The 21,663-nt window shown below is 49.4% G+C and overlaps 1 protein-coding gene across 1 annotated transcript; it reads left to right on the top strand.

The window, feature by feature from the left end:
* Positions 1-477: 477 nt before the first annotated feature.
* BLVRB (biliverdin reductase B) lies at positions 478-21,258 on the top strand. Its single transcript, XM_054465609.2, has 5 exons — positions 478-716; positions 10,500-10,664; positions 10,801-10,890; positions 17,570-17,698; positions 21,012-21,258. Exons 1-5 carry the CDS (start codon positions 638-640, stop codon positions 21,167-21,169), a joined length of 621 nt encoding a protein of 206 aa, XP_054321584.1. The 5' UTR covers positions 478-637; the 3' UTR covers positions 21,170-21,258.
* Positions 21,259-21,663: the final 405 nt, after the last annotated feature.

The following is a 21,663-nucleotide window of genomic DNA, read 5'->3' as shown; positions in this document are numbered from 1 at the left end:
TCACACTGTAACACGCGATCACACTCAGAGGATGACACAAGGTGTCACCCACAGTCCAGCTTGCCCTCCGGGTCACTGAGTCACACAGGGTCATATAAGTGCATAGGTACGCCGCGACATAGTGTCTTACATGCAAGTGCACACACATGTAACTTTCTCCCCTTGCTGGTTCTGGGAGCCCCTGGGGCTTAGAGTGCGCCCCAGATCCGCTCCAGGCTCTGGGAGAGTGGGCGTGAGCTACGAGAGGCCGTGGGCGTGGCTCGCCTGGCCCCGCCTCTCTCCGGGAGGTGGAGCGCGGAGGCAGGGCGCTGAGTGACAAGTTATCTCGGCTCCGCCCACTCTATTTGTTGCTATGTGGAGGCGTGGCCTTCTGTGGCCCCGCCTTCCAGTCTAAGTGGCGGGCAGAGAGGCCGGTGCTGGAGGGTGAGCGAATGCAAGCTGACTCCTGTCCCGCCCACCCGCGTTAGGCCCCGCCCCTTGACCTGAGCCGCGGGCGGAGCGAGGCTGAGGCCTGGCCCTTCGAGCCAGCTCCGCCCCGTTGTTCCTGCTTGAGTAGGGCAGAAAGCACCGCACAGCAGCCAGTGGGTTCCCGCGCGTGCCGAGACTCTGAGGCCTTGCACCCCCACGATCCCGTAGGATGGCCGTCAAGAAGATCGCGATCTTCGGCGCCACTGGCCAGACCGGGCTCACCACCCTGGCGCAGGCGGTGCAAGCAGGCATGAACCGGGGCGGGCGGGGCATGTCACGGGACAGACGGGCAGAACTTTAGGAAGGGGCACCATGGGATCGGGCCGAGGCTGATTGGGGCCATGAGTGCCCCAGCCAGGTGTATGAGGACTCAGGGGCCAAAGCAAGTGGCCACGGGGGCAGAAATGGGGAAAGATGTGAGATCCAAGTTTATGTGAGTCCAAGCCAGAGAGGAATTGGCCCCGGGAGCCCCGGGAGCCCCGGGAGGACTCCAGTGGCACAGTCGTGTGTAAGTCCAGGGCTCTTATGCAATGCGGTTGTCATTATTGTGGTTGTGGTGGTGGTTGTTCGCACTCCCAGAGAGGATTTACTAAGCCAAGCTTGCTCTGTCGTCTCTTCACATGAGAGCTTTCAAATTGGAGTGGGAACTAGTATCACCCTGCTTGACAGATGAGAAAACTGAGACCCAGAGAGTGACTTACCCAATATCACACAGCTGTTAACTGACAGGACTGGGATTTGAACTCAGCTCATGCTCTTAGCCACCACAAGTCCCCAGGCTGGAAACTGAAAAAGTTGGGGGGTCAGGTTGCTGTGAGTACCTAATGGGAAGGAGTCACAGAGAGACATGAGTGAAGACTTGGGGACAGCAGTCCTGGGAAAGTCAATGAGGGCTGAAAATTTGGAGTTGCCCCAGGAGAGAGGGCAGAAAAGAGGATAACCATCCCCCAGCACTCCCTGCCCCCACAGTCCAGACTTGACCAACTCCCAGCTGGGCCTGGGACTTCCAGATACGGGGCCCCACCCTTGCAGGCCTTGGGGACGCTGAAGATATTGACTATCTGCGTGCCCCAAAAGGGTGGAGGCCACCAGGACCCCACTCTGCTGTCTCTCTTGGAGGGACTCTGAAAGTTCTTCTCTAGGTCCATAACTTTCCCCTTCCCCAGGGAGACCACGTGAGGATCTTGACTTGTGGAGAGGGGGGAGCTGTGGGCCTCTCAGTAAAAACCAGTTTGCTGATAAGCATTTATTTGGGAGTAATGGAGAAGGAAGTAAGAGAGAGAAGTTGAGAGGTGCTGAGTCACCTGGAAATCCACTAATTCCACCGAATTCCACTCGCTCACCCTGCTGGTCATAGCTGGGCCTGCACTCAGGGGATTAAGAACTGGAGCCTAGGGAGCTTCAGAGCTGTGGCTCTGAAAAATCTCTTCCCAGCTCTCCGCTTTGCTGTCCCCGTCAGCAAAGGGAAGGGCTGGCCAGGCACGGTGGTTCATGCCTATAATCCCAGCACTTTGGAGGCCAAGGCAGGAGGATGGCTTGAGGCCAGGAGTTTGAGACTAGCCTGGGCAACATAGCAAGACCCCATCTCTACAAAAATATTTAAAAAATAAATAAATTAACTGGGTGTGGTGATGCATGCCTGTAGTCCCAGCTACTCAGAAGGCTGAGGTGGGAGGATTGCTTGAGCTCAGGAGTTCAAGGCTACAATGAGCTGTGTTTGCACCACTGCACTCCAGCCTGGGTGACAGGGTGAGACCCTGTCTCTAAAATTTAAAAAAATACATAAAAAGAAAGAAAAAGAGGCTGGGTGCGGTGGCTCACGCCTGTAATCTCAGCACTTTGGGAGGCTGAGGCAGGTGGATCACGAGGTCAGGAGTTCGAGACCAGCCTGGCCATATAGTGAAACCCCGTCTCTACTAAAAATACGAAAAATTAGCTGGGCATAGTGGCGGGCACCTGTAATCGCAGCTACTCGGCAGACTGAGGCAGGAGAATAGCTTGAACCTGGGAGGCAGAGGTTGTGGTGAGCCGAGATTACGCCACTGCACTCCAGCCTGGGCGACAAGAGCGAAACTCTGTCTCAAAAAAAAAAAAAAATTAGCTGGGCACAGTGGTACGTGCCTGTAATTCCAGGTACTCGGGAGGCTGAGGCACAAGAATCGCTTGAACCTGGGAGGTTGCAGTGAGATAAGATTGCATCACTGCACCACTGCACTCCAGCCTGGGTAACACAGCAAGATGAAAGGAAAGAAGGAAGGAAGAAAGGGAGGGAGGGAGGGAGGGAAGGAAGGAAGGGAGGGAAGGAGGGAAGGAGGAAGAGAGGGAGAAGGGGCTTGGATTAACTGGAGTTCACAATGGTTCTGTAGGGCCAAGAGTCTTGACAGGCATGAACTCTGGTGCCAGCCTGCCCACATTCAAGTCACCAGCTCTGTGGCTTACAGCCTGTGTGACCAAATGCCTTGTCATCTGTGTACCTAGATATGTGTAAGATCATGACAAAACTGGTAGTACTTGCCCCTAGGGCTCTTGGGATAATTAAATGAGATCTTATATAGGAAGTACTTAGACTATCATTGAATTTTGCAGTCTCTGGATCAGACTTACTTAGGTAAAAATTCAACCTTCTCTACCTACTAGCTGTGTGATCCTGGCCCGGTTGCCTAAAATTGCCTCAGTTTCCCCATCAATGTGGACAGGATAATGATACCTACCTTGCAGGGTTGTTGCAACCTGATGCTTCTCAAACTGTGAGTTACAGTGAGATCTGAAACATATGGTCACAATGTGTATCAACAATGTAGGGTAACAAATGATGACATAGTATCAAAATGTATCACATGTTAAGTATTAGTTTTGTGAAACTCATTTTAATTATATATGTATGCGTTTGTGCACACCAGGTTAGGCAATGAAATCTTTTGTGTTGATGGCTGAGATTTTTTTTTTTTTTTTTGAGACGAAGTCTCGCTCTGTTGCCCAGGCTGGAGTGCAGTGGCACAATCTCGGCTCACTGCAAGCTCTGCCTCCCGAGTTCATGCCATTCTCCTGCCTCAGCCTCCCGAGTAGCTGGGACTACAGGTGCCTGCCACCATGCCCAGCTAATTTTTTTTGTATTTTTAGTAGAGATGGGGTTCCACCATGTTAACCAGGATGGTCTCGATCTCCTGACCTCATGATCCGCCCGCCTCGGCCTCCCAAAGTGCTGGGATTACAGGTGTGAGCCACCACGCCCGGCCTATGGCTGAGATTTTTAAAAAGCTTAAAAAGAGGCCAGGCACCATGGCTCACGCCTGTAATCCCAGCACTTCGGGAGGCTGAGGTTGGTCGATTACTTGAGTCCAGCAGTTCGATACCAGCCTGGGTAACATAGGAAGACCCCCCCCCCTCCATCTCTACAAAAGGTATAAATAAAAATTAAAAAGATTAAAAAGGGCACGACCTCTGCAACTTACTCTAAAATAGGAAAAAAGTATATATATACATGTGTATACACTTATTTATATACATATGTATGTACTTATCATATGTAATATATACTATATTTAATATTTATATAGACACACATAATATATATATATATATATATACACACATAGGTAGAGAAGGATAGAGCAAAGGAAAATATGAAAAATCATGCCAGGCTTGGTGGCTCACGCCTGTAATCCCAGCACTTTGGGAGGCTGAGGCAGGTGGATCACCTGAGGTCAGGAGTTAGAGACCAGCCTGGCCAACATGGTGAAACCCCGTCTCTACTAAAAATACAAAAAAGTTAGCTGGGCCTGGTGGCAGGCGTAATCCCAGCTGCTTGGGAGGCTGAGGCAGGAGAATCGTTTGAACCCTGGAGGCGGAGGTTGCAGTGAGCTGAGATCGCACCATCGCACTCCAGCCTGGGGGGCAAGAGCAAGACTTCTCTCAAAAACAAAAAAAGAAAAAGAAAAAGAAAAATCTGGGCCTTGCCACTTCTCTAAAGTCTGGTTTTATTTCAAGAAAAAAAATTAACAGAAAAATATAAATAAAGTAAGGAATTTGTTTAAAAAAAAGAAGTTTTGAAATGTCTCACAAATACCCTTGTTTTCTGTAAAGAGTAAAATCTGTGAATTCTACTTATTATTATTATTATTTTTTTTTTTTTTTTTTTAATTTGAGATAGAGTCTCGCTCCGTCGCCCAGGCTCGAGTGCAGTGGCGAGATCTCGGCTCAAGCTCCACCTCCCGGGTTCACGCCATTCTCCTGCCTCAGCCTCTCGAGTAGCTGGGACTACAGGCGCCTGCCACCACCCCCAGCTAATTTTTTTGTATTTTTAGTAGAGACGGGGTTTCACCGTGTTAGCCAGGATGGTCTCGATCTCCTGACCTCGTGATCTGCCCACCTCGGCCTCCCAAAGTGCTGCGATTACAGGCGTGAGCCACCGCGCCCGGCCGAATTCTACTTATTTATTTATGTTTTTGAGACGGAGTCTTGCTCTGTCACCCAGGCTGGAGTGCAGTGGCACCATCTCGGCTCACTACACCCTCCACCTCCCAGGTTCAAATGATTCTCCTGCCTCAGCCTCCCAAGTAGCTGGAACTACAAGCACATGCCACTGTGCCCGGCTAATATTTTTTGTATTTTTAGTAGAGATAGGTTTTCACCATGTTGGCCAGGCTGGCCTCGAACTCCTGACCTCAGGTGATGCACCCACCTCGGCCTCCCAAAGTGCTGGGATTACAGGCCTGAGCCACCGTGCCCAGCCAAAATCTGTGAATTCTAAAACAGTGCTTTTTGGTATGGTAGCCACAAGCCATGTGTGGTTCTCTAAATTTAATGTAAGTTGTATTAAATTTTTTTTTTTTTTGAGACAGAATGTCGCTCTGTTGCCCAGGCTGGAGTGCAGTGGCATGATCTTGGCTCACTGCAACCTCCACCTCCCAGGTTCAAGTGATTCTCATGCCTCAGTCTCCTGAGTAGCTGGGACTACAGGCACACGCCCCATGCCCAGCTAATTTTTGTATTTTTAGTCAAGATGGGGTTTCGCCATGTTGCCCAGGCTGGTCTTGAACTCCCGGACTCAAGGAATCTGCCTGCCTCAGCCTCCCTCGGTGCGGAGATTACAGGCATGAGCCACCATGCCCAGCTTTTTTTTTTTTTTTTTTTTTTTAAACTCCTTTTATTACCATTCCCAATCTCAGGGATCTCTTTTATAGAGCAATAATCCTATTCTCAGGACAGAGCCCTCATGACCTAATCACTTCCCAAAAGCCCTATTAGAAGTAATACAATCGCTTTGGAGATTAGGTTTCAGCATATGAATTTTGAAGGGCCACAAACATTCAGACTGCAGCAACCTGTTTCTAAATATGTATATACAAACTAGCCGTGGTAGTGCATGCCTATAGTCCCAGCTACTCGGGAGGCTGAGGTGGGAGATGGGAGCCTTGGAGGTTAAGGCTGAAGTGAGCTATGATCCCACTACTGCACACTCCGGCCTTGGCAACAGAGCGAGACTCTTGTCTCTTAAATAATAATAATAGCTGGGCGCAGTGGCTCATGCCTGTAATCCTAGCACTTTGGGAGGCTGAGGCAGGTGGATCACTTGAGGTCAGAAGTTTGAGACCACGTGGTCAACATGGTGAAACCCCGTCTCTACTAACAATACAATGGGCCAGGCGCAGTGGCTCACGCCTGTAATCTCAGGACTTTGGGAGGATGAGGCAGGCAGATCACGAGGTCAGGAGTTCGAGACCAGCCCGGCCGACATAGTGAAACCCCATCTCTACTAAAAGTACAAAAATTAGCCGTGTGTGGTGGCATGCACCTATAGTCCCAGCTACTCGGGAGGCAGGAAAATCACTTGAACCCAGGAGGCAGAGGTTGCAGTGAGCGAGCCGAGACCACGCCATTGCACTCCAGCCTGGGTGACAGAGTGAGACTCCGTCTCAAAAATAAAATAATAATACAATGATAATAATAATACCTACAACATACTAGGGTTCATTTTAACCACTACAGTAGCAGTTAAAGAATGCCCACATTGGCCAGGCACGGTGGCTCACGCCTGTAATCCCAGCACTTTGGGAAGCTGAGGCGGGTGGATCACAAGGTCAGGAGATCAAGACCACCCTGGCTAACACGGTGAAACCCCATCTCTACTAAAAATACAAAAAATTCGCCAGGTGTTGTGGCGCACACCTATAATCCCAGCTACTCTGGAGGCTGAGGTGGGAGAATCGCTTGAACCTGGGAGGCGGAGGTTGCAGTGAGCTGAGATTGCGCCACTGCACTCCAGCCTGGGCAAGAGAGTGAGATTTCATCTCAAAGAAAAAAAAAAAAAAAGAATGCCCATATTGGCCCCATGCAAGCCCCTGCTGCTCCCCCATGTGTGAGGGCAGCACAGATCTTGTGTCATTCCCCTATGAAAGGTGGTCACATAGCATGGGGAGGCTGGTGCTGTGATCCTCACTTCAGAGATGAGGAAGCTGAGGTCCAATCACGGAAGAGGTTGCATGAGGTTCTTCAGCTGGTAAGTGGCAGAGCTGGAGTTTGGACCAAGGTCCCTGGGGCAGTAATGCCTGTGCTTTTGTGTTTATACAGGTTCAGGGAGATGGCAGAAAATAAGACACAGTCCCTGGACCCACAGGGTGCTTTGTTTGCTGCAGGTCAGCATAAAGAGGGCTGTGACAGAGGAAGTACAAGTTACTGGGGGGACCGGGTAAAGAGGGTAAAGGGTGTTCCAGGCAGACGGCACAGCACGTGCAAAGTCCAGGAGGCAGGAAGCAGCACCATGCATTTGAGGAACTGAAAGAAGAGCAGTTGTGGCTGGGTGCAGTGGCTCACGCCTGTAATCCCAACACTTTGGGGGGCTGAGGCAGGTGGATCACGAGGTCAGGAGTTCGAGACCAGCCTGGCTAACATCGTGAAACCCCATCTCCACTAAAAATACAAAAAAATTAGCCAGGCATGGTGGCAGGCACCTGTAATCACAGCTACTCAGGAGGCTGAGGCAGGAGAATCACTTGAACCCATGAGACAGAGGTTGCAGTGAGCCGAGACTGCGCCATTGCACTCCAGCCTGGGCGACAAAGAGAGACTCCGTCTCAAAAAAAAAAAAAAAAAAAAAAGGGTGCTGTGGGTGAAGAGGGCAGAGGCTTCAGCAGAGGCTGGAGAGGAGAAGCCAGATCCCGAGGGGCCTGGAAGGCTGGCATGAGAAGCATGGCTTTTATCACAGGGCATTTCAGGCTTGCGGAAGGCAACTGAGCAAGGAGGCACTTAAATATTACTGTGGAAAACTCTGTCTGGCTGCTGTGTGGAATATGGATTGGAGAGGGCAGGACTGGGTCCAGGAGCCCAAAGAGGACCCAGGAAAGGGACCAGGAAGGAGACGCAGGCCTGGACCAGGCCAGGAGATAAAGTCACAAAATGGTTAAAAGGTGTAATAGGCCAGGCTCGGTAGCTCATGCCTATAATCCCAGCACTTTGGTAGGCCATGCCAGACAGATTACTTGAGCCCAGGAGTTCGAGACCAGCCTGGCCAACATGCAAAACCCCATCTCTTTTTTAAATTTTTTTATTGTATCTTTTTGGGTTTTTTGTTTTTTGTGTTTATTGTTGTTGTTGTTTGTTTTGTTTTGTTTTTTTTGAGATGGAATTTCGCTGTCATTGCCCAGGCTGGCACGCAATGGCACAATCTCAGCTGACCGCAATCTCTACCTCCCGGGTTCAAGCGATTCTCCTGCCTCAGCCTCCTGAGTAGCTGGGATTACAGGCATGCGCCACCATGCCTGGCTAATTTTGTATTTTTAGTAGAGGTGGGGTTTCCCCATGTTGGTCAGGCTGGTCTTGGACTTCCAACCTCAGGTGATCCACCTGCCTTGGCCTCCCAAAGTGCTGGGATTACAGGCGTGAGCCACCGCACCCAGCACCAGGTAACTCTTATTTCTGTGCCAGGTAGTAGCCTAAACTTTTTGTTTATTTTATTTTATTTATTTATTTTTGAGACAGAGTCTCGTTCTGTAGCCCAGGCTGGAGTGCAGTGGTGCAATCATAGCTCACTACAGCCTCAGCCACCTAAGTAGCTGAGACTACAGGTTGCGCCAGCACACCTGACTAGATTTTTTTATTTTTTTGCAGAGACGGGGTTTCACTATGTTGCCCAGTCTGGTCTCAAACTCCTGGCCTCAAACAATCTTCCTGTCTTGGCCTCCCAAAGCGCTGGGATTATAATAGGCATCAGCCCAGGAATTTGAGGTTACAGTGAGCTATGATTGGTGCCCCTGCACTCCAGCCTGGGTAACAGAGCAAGACCCTGTCTCTAAATATATATATATGTTGCTATTACAGTATACCCAAATGTTAACATCCTCTGCCAATGTTTAAAACAAAGGAAGAAATATGTTAGTTGTGAACTTTAAAATGTGTGTGTATGTGTGTGTGTGTTGAAGAGAAACAAAATTATCCAAAATTCTTTTGGGAAGGAACATACTAAGACAATATTAAAAATATTTAATGACCACTAAAGGAGGGCTGGGCTTCCCAGCAGTAAGGCTGGGCAGCAGGGGCTGGGACCAATCCCAGCACTGGTCAGTCTGTAGGCAACCCATGTCCTCCTCAGGACCTCAATTTCTTCCAGGACCATGGATGGGAGACAGAGACCAGTGCAATGCCTGCATTAATCCTTTAGTTGTTAGAGGATAGGGAAGTTGCTGGCTGGGTACAGTGGCTTACACCTGTAATCCCAGCACTTCGGGAGGCCAAGGTGGGTGGATCACCTGAGGTTAGGAGTTCAAGACCAGCCTGGCCAACATGGTGAAACCCTATCTGTACTAGAAACACAAAAATTAGCTGGATGTGGTGGCGTGCGCCTGTAGTCCAGCTACTCGGGAGGCTGAGGCAGAAGAATCGCTTGAACTTGGGAGGTGGAGGTTGCAGTGAGCTGAGATCATGCCACTGTGCTCCAGCCTGGGCAACAGAGTGAGACTCTATCTCAAAAAAAGTAATAATGACAGCCAGGAGTGGTGGTGCATGCCTGTAGTCCTAGCTACTCAGGAGGCTGAAGCAGAAGAATCGCTTGAACCCGGGAGGCGGAGGTTGCAGTGAGCTGAGATTGTGCCACTGCACTCTAGCCCGGGTTACAGAGTGAGATTCCGTCTCAAAAAATAATAATAATAAATAGAAGGTAAGGAAGTTACAGGGTGTGGTGCTTGGAGGCTTCAGTTCAGATTATTTATGAATTATCATGAAGGTATGGTCTTTTTTTTTTTTTTTTGAGATAGAGTCTCGCTTTTTCACCTAGGCTGGAGTGCACTGGCGCAATCTCTGCTCACTGCAATCTCTGCCTCTCGGGTCAAGTGATTCTTTTGCCTCAGCTTACCAAGTACTTGGGATTACAGGTATGTGCCACCATGCCCGGCTAATTTTGTATTTTTAGTACCAATGGGGTTTCATCATGTTGTCCAGGCTGGTCTCAAACTCCTGACCTCAGGTGATCTGCCTGCCTCAGCCTCCCAAAGTGCTGAGATTACAGGCGTGAGCCACCATGCCTGGCCAAGGTATGGTCTATTTTAATAATCAGCCCAATACTAAGCATCAGTTGTAGGTATGCCGGCAAAAATGTTTGAAGGCCATGGCGCAGTGGCTTATGGGGAGGCTGAGGCAGGCAGATCACCTGAGCCCAGGAGTTCAAGACCAGCCTGGGCAACATGGCAAAACCCCTTCTCTACAAAAAATTGCAAAATTAGCTGGGTGTGGTGGTGCGCACTGTGGTCCCAGCTACTTGGGGTGCTGAGATGGGAGGATCAGTTGAACCCCGGAGGTTGAGGCTGCAGTGAGCTGTGATTGCACCACTGCACAGCAGCCTGGGCAAGTGAGCAAGACCCTGTCTCAAAAACAAAACAAACAAAAACAAAAAACCAAAAAAGTTTGAAGACCACTTCCCCAGAACAGAGGAGGGGATGGATTTGAGAGTTCATGGTGGCTTCTAGGACCCAGCCCCTGGAGCCCAAGAGTGCCAGCCCACAAGCCCACTGACCAGGCTCTCTGCTCCTCTTTGCCCACAGGTTACGAAGTGACAGTGCTGGTGCGGGACTCCTCCAGGCTGCCATCAGAAGGGCCCCAGCCAGCCCACGTGGTAGTGGGGGATGTTCTGCAGGCAGCCGATGTGGACAAGACCGTGGCTGGGCAGGACGCTGTCATCGTGCTGCTGGGCACCCGCAATGACCTCAGTACTGAGCCCCCCCTCTGCCCACGGCCCTCCCCTACACCTCGGCCCCCAGCGCCACCCCCGCCCCCGGCCCCGCCCCTGCCACCCCTGCCGCCACCGCCGCCCACCAGTGACAGCCACTCTCTGTCCCCTCTAAGGTCCCACGACAGTGATGTCCGAGGGTGCCCGGAACATTGTGGCAGCCATGAAGGCTCATGGTGTGGACAAGGTCGTGGCCTGCACCTCGGGTGGGTGGTGGGATCATGGAGGTGGGACTGAACTGGGGGGTACTGGGGAGGAAGCCCAGGGGCCTCTGAAAGGTGACGCTGAAGCCATTTCACGTTACTGTGCATTTACTGAGCACCAGCTGTGTGCCTGAACCTTACTGGGTGATGCTGGGGACACAGTGGTGACCTGTACAGCCCTGGGCCCTGCACACACAAGGCTCACAGATAGGAGAGAGGTGGTAAACAGATCCATGATCAAACTGACATCCAGATCATCGGAGCTGGGATGGGGGAGGCAGGCAGAGGGGATAGGGCCACAATGGGAGAAACTACAGGACTATGGGAGCCCAGAGGAGGCATCTGACTCAGGCTGAGAGAGGTCAGGGTGGGCCTCCCAGAGGAAGTGATAGAGCTGTGGATATATACTAGGTCTCTGCCCTCACAGAGCTCCCAATTATGGGGAGACGGACATTAAGCAAATAGTTGTCCTGTATAATCATTTATTTATTTGTTTGTTTATTTATTTATTTATTTATTTTTAGTTATTTTGAGGTTTGTTTAAGATGGAGTCTTGCTCTAATGCCCAGGTTGGAGTGCAGTGGCGTGATCTTGGCTCCCTGCAACCTCCGCCTCCCGGGTTTAAGTGATTCTCCTGCCTCTGCCTCCCAAGTAGCTGGGACTACAGGTGTGCAACACCACGCCCAGTTAATTTTTGTATTCTTAGTAGAGACAGGGTTTCACCATGTTGGCCAGGCTGATCTCGAACTCCTGACCTCAAGTGTGTTTCATGACACAAATTGCCTCTCTGGAAAGGGAAGTGACATGAGGGAGGGCTGCCTGATGATTGTAATTACACTCCAGGCAGAGGACAAAGCAAGCAAAGAGGCCTGGAGGCCAGACCTAGTTGGAGGGTAGGAAGCAAAATCATTTATGGCTTTTTTCCTCAAGCTTTGAAATGGAAAAGTAATATACAAGTAAACTTGCGATTTCAGAATGGTTCACTTTTTTTTTTTTTTTCTGAGACATTCTGTCACCCAGGCTGGAGTGCAGTGGTGCAACCATGGCTCACTGCAGCCTCAACCTGGGTTCAAGTGATCCTCCCCACTGCAGCCTCCCAAGCGGCTGGGACTATAGGCATGCACCACCACACCTGGCTAATGTTTTGATATTTTTGTAGAGACAAGGTCTTACTTTTGTTCGCAGATTGGAATGGTCTGCTGTTAATTTTTTCTCTCATGTCTTTTTTTCTTTGAGATGAAGTCTCACTCCATTGCCCAGGCTGGAGTGCAGTGGTGTGATATCAGCTCACTGCAACTGCCGCTCCACCTCCCGGGTTCATGGTGCCTGGGACCAAGATCATGGCCTGCAGTGATTCTCCTGCCCCAGCCTCCTGAGTAGCTGGGATTACAGGCGCCTGCCACCATGCCCTGCTAATTTTTGTATTTTTGGTAGAGACAAGGTTTTGCCATGTTGGCCAGGCTGATATTGAACTCCTGGCCTCAAGCAGTCCTCCCACCTCGGCCTTCCAAAGTGCTGGGATTACAGGTATAAGCCACCACGTCCAGACTCTCCCATGTCTTAAAAACCAGTTTAAGTGGTTAAGTTTTGCTTCCATGAAAAAGACAAACCTGTACAATTGATTTAATTTGCTTTCTTTTTTCTCATTTTTTTTGTTTTGTTTAGATTGTTTTCTAAATATTAAAGTCTTAGGTGTGCCAGGATTTTTTTTTTTTTTAAAAAAAAACAAACAAACATAGAGACAAGGTCTCACTCTGTCACCCAGGCTGGAGTGCAGTGGCCTGATCATAGCTCATTGTACCCTTGAACCCCTGGGCTCAAGGAGTCCCCTCACTTTAGCCCCTCAAATAGCTGGGACAACAGGTATGACCCATTGAGTGCAGCTTAACTTTTTATTTGGAAATGATCTTAAACTTACAGAAAAATTGAAAGGACACCAGTACACCTACCGTCCTCTGTTCACAGACACACAATGTTTTTTTTCTGACCCATTTGAAGTTAGCTTACATACATCATGGCTGCTTACTTCAATGTGTAGGTCCTCAATATACTTTTTAACTTTTTATTATAAAAATTTTTAAACAGAAAAGTTAATAATCGTGTGAACAACCATATTCCTTTTCTTTTTTTATTTTTAAGTTTGTATCTATCTATCTATTTATTTATTTATTTTGAGACCGGGTTATAAGGCTGGCTAATTTTTGTATTTTTGGTAGAGATAGGGTTTCGCCATGTTGCCCAGGCTGGTCCTGAACTCCTGGACTCAAGCGATCCGCCAGCCTCAGCCTCCCAAAGTGCTGGGATTACACGTGAGCCACCGCACCTGGCCAACAGCCATATTCCTGATTTTAAAATTGTGATTGTGTTTTGTAATTGGTTTATCTATGCACATACACATACACAAATAGATTTTGTTTTTGTTCTCCTAAACTATTTGGGTTTTTTGTTTGTTGTTTTTATTTGAGACGGAGTCTTACTCTGTCACCCAGGCTGGAATACAGTGGCGTGATCTCGGCTCACTGCAACATCCACCTGCTGGGTTCAAGGGATTCTCCTGCCTCAGACTCCTGAGTAGCTGGGATTACAGGTGCCTGCCACCACATCTGGTTAATTTTGTGTGTATGTATATTTACTATAGATGGGGTTTCACCATATTGGCCAGGCTGGTCTAGAACTCCTGACCTCAAGTGATCTGGCCTCCCAAAATGCTGGATTACAGGCATGAGCCACTGCACCCAGACTTCCTAAACTATTTGAAATGGAGTTGCACACCCACAGACAACTTCGGCAAGTCCCAAGAAAAAGGACCTTTCTCTTCCAGCACCACAGTGCTATTGTCACACTTTAATTATCTTCCAGCCTCTAATTATTAGAGTTTAATCTTCCCTCCATATTCAAATGTCAAGGTAAAAGATTAGAAAGATTTTTGTCATCTAAGGAGCTTGGAGTTTATCCATTAGGGCTTGGGGAGGATTGTTTTTTATGGAGGCATCTGAGAGGATTAGAAAGAAACCCAGAGTAAGGCCAGGCATAGTGGCTCACACCTGTAATCCCAGCACTTTGAGAGGCCAAGGTGGGCGGATTGCTTGAGTCCAGGAGTACAGGACCAGTCTGGGCAACATAGCAAAACTCCATCTCTACAAAAAAAAAATACAAAAAATTAGCTGGGTGTGGTGATACACACCTGTGGTCCCCACTACTTGGGAAGCTTAGGTGGGAGGATCCTTTGAGCCTAGAAGGCAGAGCTTGCAGTGAGCCGTGATGGCACCACTGCACTCCAGCCTTGGCTACAGAGCAAGACCCTGTCTCAAAACACAACAAAACAGCCAGGTGCTGTGGCTCACGCCTGTAATCCCAGCACTTTGGGAGGCCAAGGTGGGTGGATCACGAGGTCAGGAGATCGAGACCATCCTGGCTAACACAGTGAAACACCGTCTCTACTAAAAATACAAAAAATTAGCCGGGCGTGGCGGCGGGTGCCTATAGTCCCAGCTACTTGGGAGGCTGAGGCAGGAGAATGGCGTAAACCCCGGAGGAGGAGCTTGCAGTGAGCCAAGATCGTGCCACTGCACTCCAGCCTGGGCGACAGAGTGAGACTGCCTCAAAAAAAAAAAAAAAAGAAAGAAAGAAACCGAGGGTAAGTTAGAGACTGGATTTGAGATTGTGAACTGGAGACTGGAGGCTGCAGACAAAAACCCACTTCACACTCTGCACTGCAGTTTTCTCATCTGTAAAGAGGAAATCCTAGGCCAGGCGCAGTGGCTCACGCTGTAATCCCAGCACTTTAGGAGGCTAAGGCAGGTGGATCGCTTGAGGTCAGGAGTTCGAGACCAGCCTGGCCAACATGGTGAAACCCCGTCTCTACCAAAAACACAAAAACTAGCCGGGTGTGGTGGCCCACGCCTGTAATCCCAGCTACTCAGGAGGCTTAGGCAGGAGAATCACTTGAAACTTGTAGGTGGAGGTTGCAGTGAGCGTGATGTAATCATAGCTCGCTACAGCCTCCAACTCCTAGGCTCAAGGGATCCTCCTGAGTAGCTGAGACCACAGGCATATGCCACCATGCCCATCTAATTTTTAAAATTTTTTTGTTGCAACAGTCTGGCTATGTTGCCCAGGCTGGTCTCTGTGACACACCTTTTTATAACCACTAACATTACTCAAACTATTTATTTATTTCTTTTTGTTGAGACAAGGTCTTGCTCTGTTGTCCAGGCTGGAGTGCAGTGGTGCAATCACAGCTCACTGCAGCCTTGAACTCCTGAGCTCAAGCGATCCTCTCGCCTCAGTCTTCTAAGCAGCTAAGACCACAGGTCCCTACGCCTGGCTAATTTTTTAATTTTTTGTAGAGACAGGTCTCACCATTGTACCCAGGCGAGTCTAGAACTGCTGGGCTCAACTGATCCTCCTACCTCAGCCTCCCAAAGTGCTGGGATTACAGGTGTGAGCCACTCTGCCCAGCCTTTGAATAATTTATATCATCCCAGTTTGCACATGAGGAAACAAGAAGCTGGCCAGTGGTCGATCTAGAACTTGACTTTAGGCAAAACCCAAGCTCTTTAACTATTCACCAAACTCCTCCTAAAAATATTTAGCATAGTTCTTGGCTTGAGGTAAAAGTTCTATAAATGTCAGCTGGTATAGCTTGGCCAAGTTATAGCTTGTTGAAAGCTAATTCCTGAACAAATATTTAGTAAGTACCTACAGTGTTCCAGATGCTTCTAAGGGCTGGGATTGGAGCAGGAAATGTGATACAGTCACAGGATAACTCTAGGGTGTGGTGGCTGGGGAAGGGTCCTAGGGAGAAAACAAGGCCCCAAGAAAAGGGATTGGTAAACTGGGCTAGGGGAGATGGGATTTTGCAATTTTAAACAGGACAGTCAAGAAAAGCTGCATGGAAAGGTGACCTTTGAGCAAAGTCTGCAAAGAAAACAGGGAGCCATGTGGCTACGACAGGGAAATGGCAAAGGGTCCTGGGTCACACCTGTAATCACAGCACTTTAGGAGGTCGAGGTGGGAGGATCGCTTAAGCCCGGGAGTTCAAAACTAGCCTGGGCAACTTGGTAAGACCTCCATCGCTACAAAACAATTTTTTTTTTTATTTTTCTTTTGAGACAGAGTCTTGCTCTGTCACCCAGGCTGGAGTGCAATGGCGCGATCTCGGCTCACTGCAACCTCAGCCTCCCAGGTTCAAGGGATTCTCCTGCCTCAGCTTCCTGAAAATAGCTGGGATTACAGGCATGAACCACGACACCTGGCTAATTTTTGGTTTTTTGTTTTGTTTTGTTCTGCTTTGTTTTTGAGATGGAGTCTTGCTCTGTCTCCCAAGCTAGAGTGCAGTGGTGCGATCTCAGCTCACTGCAACCTCCGCCTCAAGGGTTCAAGTGATTCTCCAGCCTCAGCCTCCTGAGTAGCTAGGACTACAGGCATGCACCGCCACGCCTGGCTAATTTTTGTATTTTTAGTAGAGACGGGGTTTCACCATGTTGGCAAGGCTGGTCTCGAACTCCTAACCTCAGGTAATCTGTCCTCCTCAGTCTCCCAAAGTGCTGGGATTACAGGGGCGAGCCACCGGACCCAGCCTAAAAAATTTTTTTAAAATTAGCCAGGCTTGGCCGGGATCGCGCCATTGCACTGCAGCCTGGGTGACAAGAGGGAAACTCTGTCTCAAAAAAAAAAAAAAAAAAAAAATAGCAGGGCTTGGTGGCTCACCCCTGTGGTCCCAGCTCCTCAGGAGGCTAAGGCAGGAGGATCACTTCAGCCCAGAAAGTCAAGGCTGCAGTGAGCCGTGTTCACACCACTGTCCTCCAGCCTGGACAACAGAATGAGAACCTGTCTCAGAGAAAATAAAAAAGAGAGGGAAATGCATCAGGGGCAGAGGAATCAGACATTGCCAAGGCTGGGAGGCAGAACCTGGCTGGAGCAGAGGCGTGTAAGAGAGAGTGCTAGGCAGGGTAGGCAGGGATGTCAGAGAGCTGATGGGGCCATATCAGGTGAGGCCTTGAGGGCTGGCCATGAGGACTTGGCTTCTACCCTGAGCGAGATGGAGCTATGGATGTGAACTGATAGGGGTGTTCATGGGCTCCTTGGAAGGAGGGAAGGAGGGGCTGAGAGACCAGGGAGTAGGCTGCTGGGCTGGTCCAGGCAAGAGGTAACAGTGGACAGGACCAGGCGGAGTGAGAAGAGGTCAGATTTGGAATTATTGTGATCAGCAGACAGCTCTTACCTGGGGTGTGAGGGAAAGAGGAGGCCCAGAGGACTCCCCTGTTTTTGCAACTGGAAAGCAATGGTGAGCCATGGCAGGGTTTTGTCCTGGCATCAAGACAAGCGAGCCTTGGCTGGGCGCAATGGCTCATGCCTGTAATTCCAGCACTTTGGGAGGTGGAGGAGGGTGGATCACCTGAGGTCAGGAGTTTGAGACCAGCCTGGCCAACATGGCAAAACCCTGTCTGTACTAAAAATACAAAAATTAGCCAGGCCTGGTGGTGTGCACCTGTAATCCCAACTACTGGGGAGGCTGAGGCAGGAGAATTGCTTGAACCCGGGAGGCAGAGGTTGCAGTGAGCTGAGATTGCACCACTGCACTCAGCCTGGGTGACAAAGCGACGCTCTGTGTCAAAAAAAAAAAAAAAAAAAAAAGACAAGAGAGCCCAGGCTGATCCTGCCCTGTGTTCCCCTCCAGCTTTCCTGCTCTGGGACCCTACCAAGGTGCCCCCACGACTGCAGGCTGTGACTGATGACCACATCCGGATGCACAAGGTGCTGCAGGAATCGGGCCTGAAGTACGTGGCTGTGATGCCACCACACATAGGTAAGCAGGGCAGGGACCTGGTGGCACCAATGCCATCTGCCTGTTCCCTCCTGCCCTCTGGGGAGATCTGCAAGGGCTTCCCTGACCACCCTAAAATTGCAAACCTTCCTATGATGTTGTGACATATATATTTGGCCTTTGTCCCTGTTTCCTGGCATACAACTCCTAAAATCCTTGGAATCTCCAAAATGATGAATGTCTTCTTCTATGCTAATGAGTTCACTGAGAGCTGGCAGCCCCTAGGCAGCTTCAGGTCTGGTCACCAGAAAGACTAAGGCTGGATTAGAGGGTTGGGAGTTTCCCCTCTGGGGAGTGGTGAGAGATTGAAGGTTGAGGGGATTACCACTGGCTAATGGTTTAATTCATTATGTCTATGGATTCTGGGGCCTCAGCCTCCGAGTAGCTGGGATTACAGGCCTGCATCACCATGCCCGGCCATGGCTTACATTTCTAGTATGGGAGATAGAGATTAGATAGATAGATAGATAGATAGATAGATAGATAGATAGATAGATAAATAGATAGATACATAGGCCAGGCATGGTGGTTCACACCTGTAATCCCATCACTTTGGGAAGCCAAGACGGGAGGATTGCTTCAACCCAGGAGTTTGAGACCAGCCTGGGCAACATAGACTTATCTCTACAAAAAAAAAAAAAAAAAAATTAGCTGGGCGTGGTGGCACACACCTGTGGTCCCAGCTAATGGGAGGCGGGAGGATGGCTTGAGCCTAGGAGATCAAGGCTGCAATAAGCTGTGATAGAGCTGCTGTACTCCAGCCTGGGCAACAGAGTAAGACCCTGTCTAAAAAAAAAGAAAAAGACAAGAAAAGATAGATATTAATGGCCGGGTACGGTGGCTCACGCCTGTGATCCCAGCACTTTGAGAGGCCGAGGCGGGCAGATCACGAGGTCAGGAGATCGAGACCATCCTGGCTAACATGGTGAAACCCCATTCTCCTGTCTCAGCCTCCTGAGTAGCTGGGACTACAGGCGCCCGCCACCACACCTGGCTAATTTTTTGTATTTTTTAGTAGAGAAGGGGTTTCACAGTGTTAGCCAGGATGGTCTTGATCTCCTGACCTTGTGATCCACCCGCCTCGGCCTCCCAAAATGCTGGGATTACAGACATGAGCCACCGCGCCTGGCTTTTTTTTTTTTTTTTTTTTTTTGAGACAGAGTCTCGCTCTTTCGCCAGGCTGGAGTACAGTGGTGCAATCTCAGCTCACTGCAACCTTTTGCCTCCTGGGTTCAAGTGATTCTCCTGCCTCGGCCCCCCGAATAGCTGGGACTACAGGTGCGTGCCACCACGCCCAGCTAATTTTTGTATTTTTAGTAGAGACGGGATTTCACCATATTGGCCAAGATGGTCTCGATCTCTTGACCTCGTGATCCACCCACCTTGGCCTCCCAAAGTGCTGGGATTACAGGCGTGAGCCACCGCGCCCAGCCAAGTGTGTGAAAACTTTCACACCTCCTGAGTTGAAAGCATTAAAGGTTTATGAATACACATAAGCCCCTTGTTTAGGTTCAATGCTTAGCATTTTGTCCTGTTCTCTCTCCCTCTCTCCTCCTCTCTCTCTCTCCATGAATATATAGATAGATTTTGCTGAATATATTGTGAAAAAATATATGCATATATATATTTGGCTAATCATTTGAGAGGAATTGCAACATTGTCGCACTTCACTCCTAAATACCTAGACAGCCATCTCCTAAAAGAAAGATATTTGCACACAAAACATGATCACACCTAAGGAAAGTGACATTTACTCTGTCATATCATTTAGTATCCACTCCATAGTAAAATTTCCTCAACTGTCAGGCCAGCGTGCTGGCTCACATCTGTAATCGCAGCACTTGGGGAGGCTGAGGTGGGTGGATCTCTTGAGGTCAGGAGTTCGAGACCAGCCTGGCCAACATGGTGAGACCCCATCTCTACTAAAAATACAAAAATTAGCCAGGTTTGGTGGCAGACACCTGTAATCCCAGATACTCGGGAGGCTGAGGCACAAGAATTGCTTGAACCTGGGAGGCGGAGGTTGCAGTGAGCCAAGATTGCACCACTGCACTCCAGCCTGGATGACAGAGGAAGACTCTGTATCCAAAAAAAAAAAGAAAAAATTCAACCCACTCTGCCCTTTTTCTTTAAGTTTCTCATAACATTAACCAGGCCAGGTGACTTTAAAGGCCCACATTCTGGATTTTTCTAGCTGTTTTGTCACAGATTCAGATTAAACATGTTGGGCAGGAATGCCACATGGGTGAAGGTGTGTGTTCCTTTTTTTTTTTTTTTTTTGAGACAGGGTCTCCCTCTGTTGCCCAGGCTGGAGTGCAATGGCACAATCTTGGCTCACTGCAACCTCTGCCTCCCGGGTTCAAGTGATTCTCCTGCCCAAGTAGCTGGGACTACAGGCATAAGCCACCACACCCAGCGAATTTTCGCATTTTTTGTAGAGATGCGGTTTTGCCATGTTGGCTGGTCTCAAACTCCTGAGCTCAAGTGATCCTCCCACCTTGGCCTCCCAAAGTGCTGCGATTACAAGCGTGAGCCACCGTGCCCAGCCAGGGCAGGAGCTTCCTGTCTGCTTTGTCCCAAGCAAACACACAGCCAAGGGTGTGTGTTCCATACTGTGCATAATTCCAGCCTGTCTCTGGGTGATGGTACATTTTATCCCTAAGTTTAGTTGGTTACTGTCAGATATTTTATATATATATATATATATATATATATGACAAATATGTATATGTATTTGTTGTTGTTGTTGTTAGAGACAAGGTCTTGCTCTGTCGTCCAGGCTGGAGTGCAGTGTCACGATCATGGCTCACTGCAGCTTCAACTTCCCTGGCTCAAGCAATTCTCCAGCCTCAGCCTCCTGAGTAGTTGGGGCTACAGGGGCACGCCACTGCACCCAGCTGATTTTTGTATTTTTAGTGGACTCAGGGTCTCCCTGTGTTGCCCAGGCTAGTTTCAAACTCCTGGGCTTGAGTGATACTCCCGTCTCAGCCTCCCAAAGTGCCAGGATTACAGGCATGAGCCACCGCCACTGGCCAGGGCAGGGGATTCCTGTCTGCTTTGTCCCTTGCTTGGGTGCCCAGCACCTGGCCACATAATAGGTAATCAATAAGGATTTCTCGAATGAATGAAGCAAAGGATATAGATGAGCACCTGCATATGGAAAGTCCATTCTTGGCTGTGACACCACCCAGGCTGGACACACAGTAGGCACCCTGGGAAGGTCTTTCTGGGGGTCGAATTTTGGGGGAAGGGAAAGGTGTCTGCTTCACCCAGCCCCTCCGTCTTTACTTCACAGGAGACCAGCCGCTAACTGGGGCGTACACAGTGACCCTGGATGGACGAGGGCCCTCGAGGGTCATCTCCAAACATGACCTGGGCCATTTCATGCTGCGCTGCCTCACCACTGATGAGTACGATGGACACAGCACCTACCCCTCCCACCAGTACCAGTAGCACTCTGTCCCCATCTGGGAGGGTGGCATTCTGGGACATGAGGAGCAAAGGAAGGGGGCAATAAATGTTGAGCCAAGAGCTTCAAATTACTCTAGAGAAACCGACTCTGTGACTCCTCCTCTCTCTACCTCTGTCTGAGTATTTTGGTGTGTCTGCCTGCCTCTGTGTGAGATTTGCTTGGTATGCATTCATTCATTTGTTCAGTAACAGTTTATTTTTATTTTTTTATTTTTTTGAGACGGAGTCTTGCTCTGTCGCCCAGGCTGGAGTGCGGTGGTGCAATCTGGCTCACTGCAAGCTCCGCCTCCCAGGTTCACACCATTCTCCTGCCTCAGCCTCCCCAGTAGCTGGGACTACAGGCGCCCACTACCACACCCAGCTAACTTTTTGTATTTTTAGTAGAGACGGGGTTTCGCCGTGTTAGCCAGGATGGTCTTGATCTCCTGACCTCGTGATCCGCCTGCCTTGGCCTCCCAAAGTGCTGGGATTACAGG

This window comes from Pongo pygmaeus, chromosome 20, assembly GCF_028885625.2.
Source record: "Pongo pygmaeus isolate AG05252 chromosome 20, NHGRI_mPonPyg2-v2.0_pri, whole genome shotgun sequence".
Lineage (NCBI taxonomy): Eukaryota > Metazoa > Chordata > Mammalia > Primates > Hominidae > Pongo > Pongo pygmaeus.
Note: the sequence above shows the minus strand (reverse complement) of the source record. Positions and strands in the feature narration are given on the sequence as shown.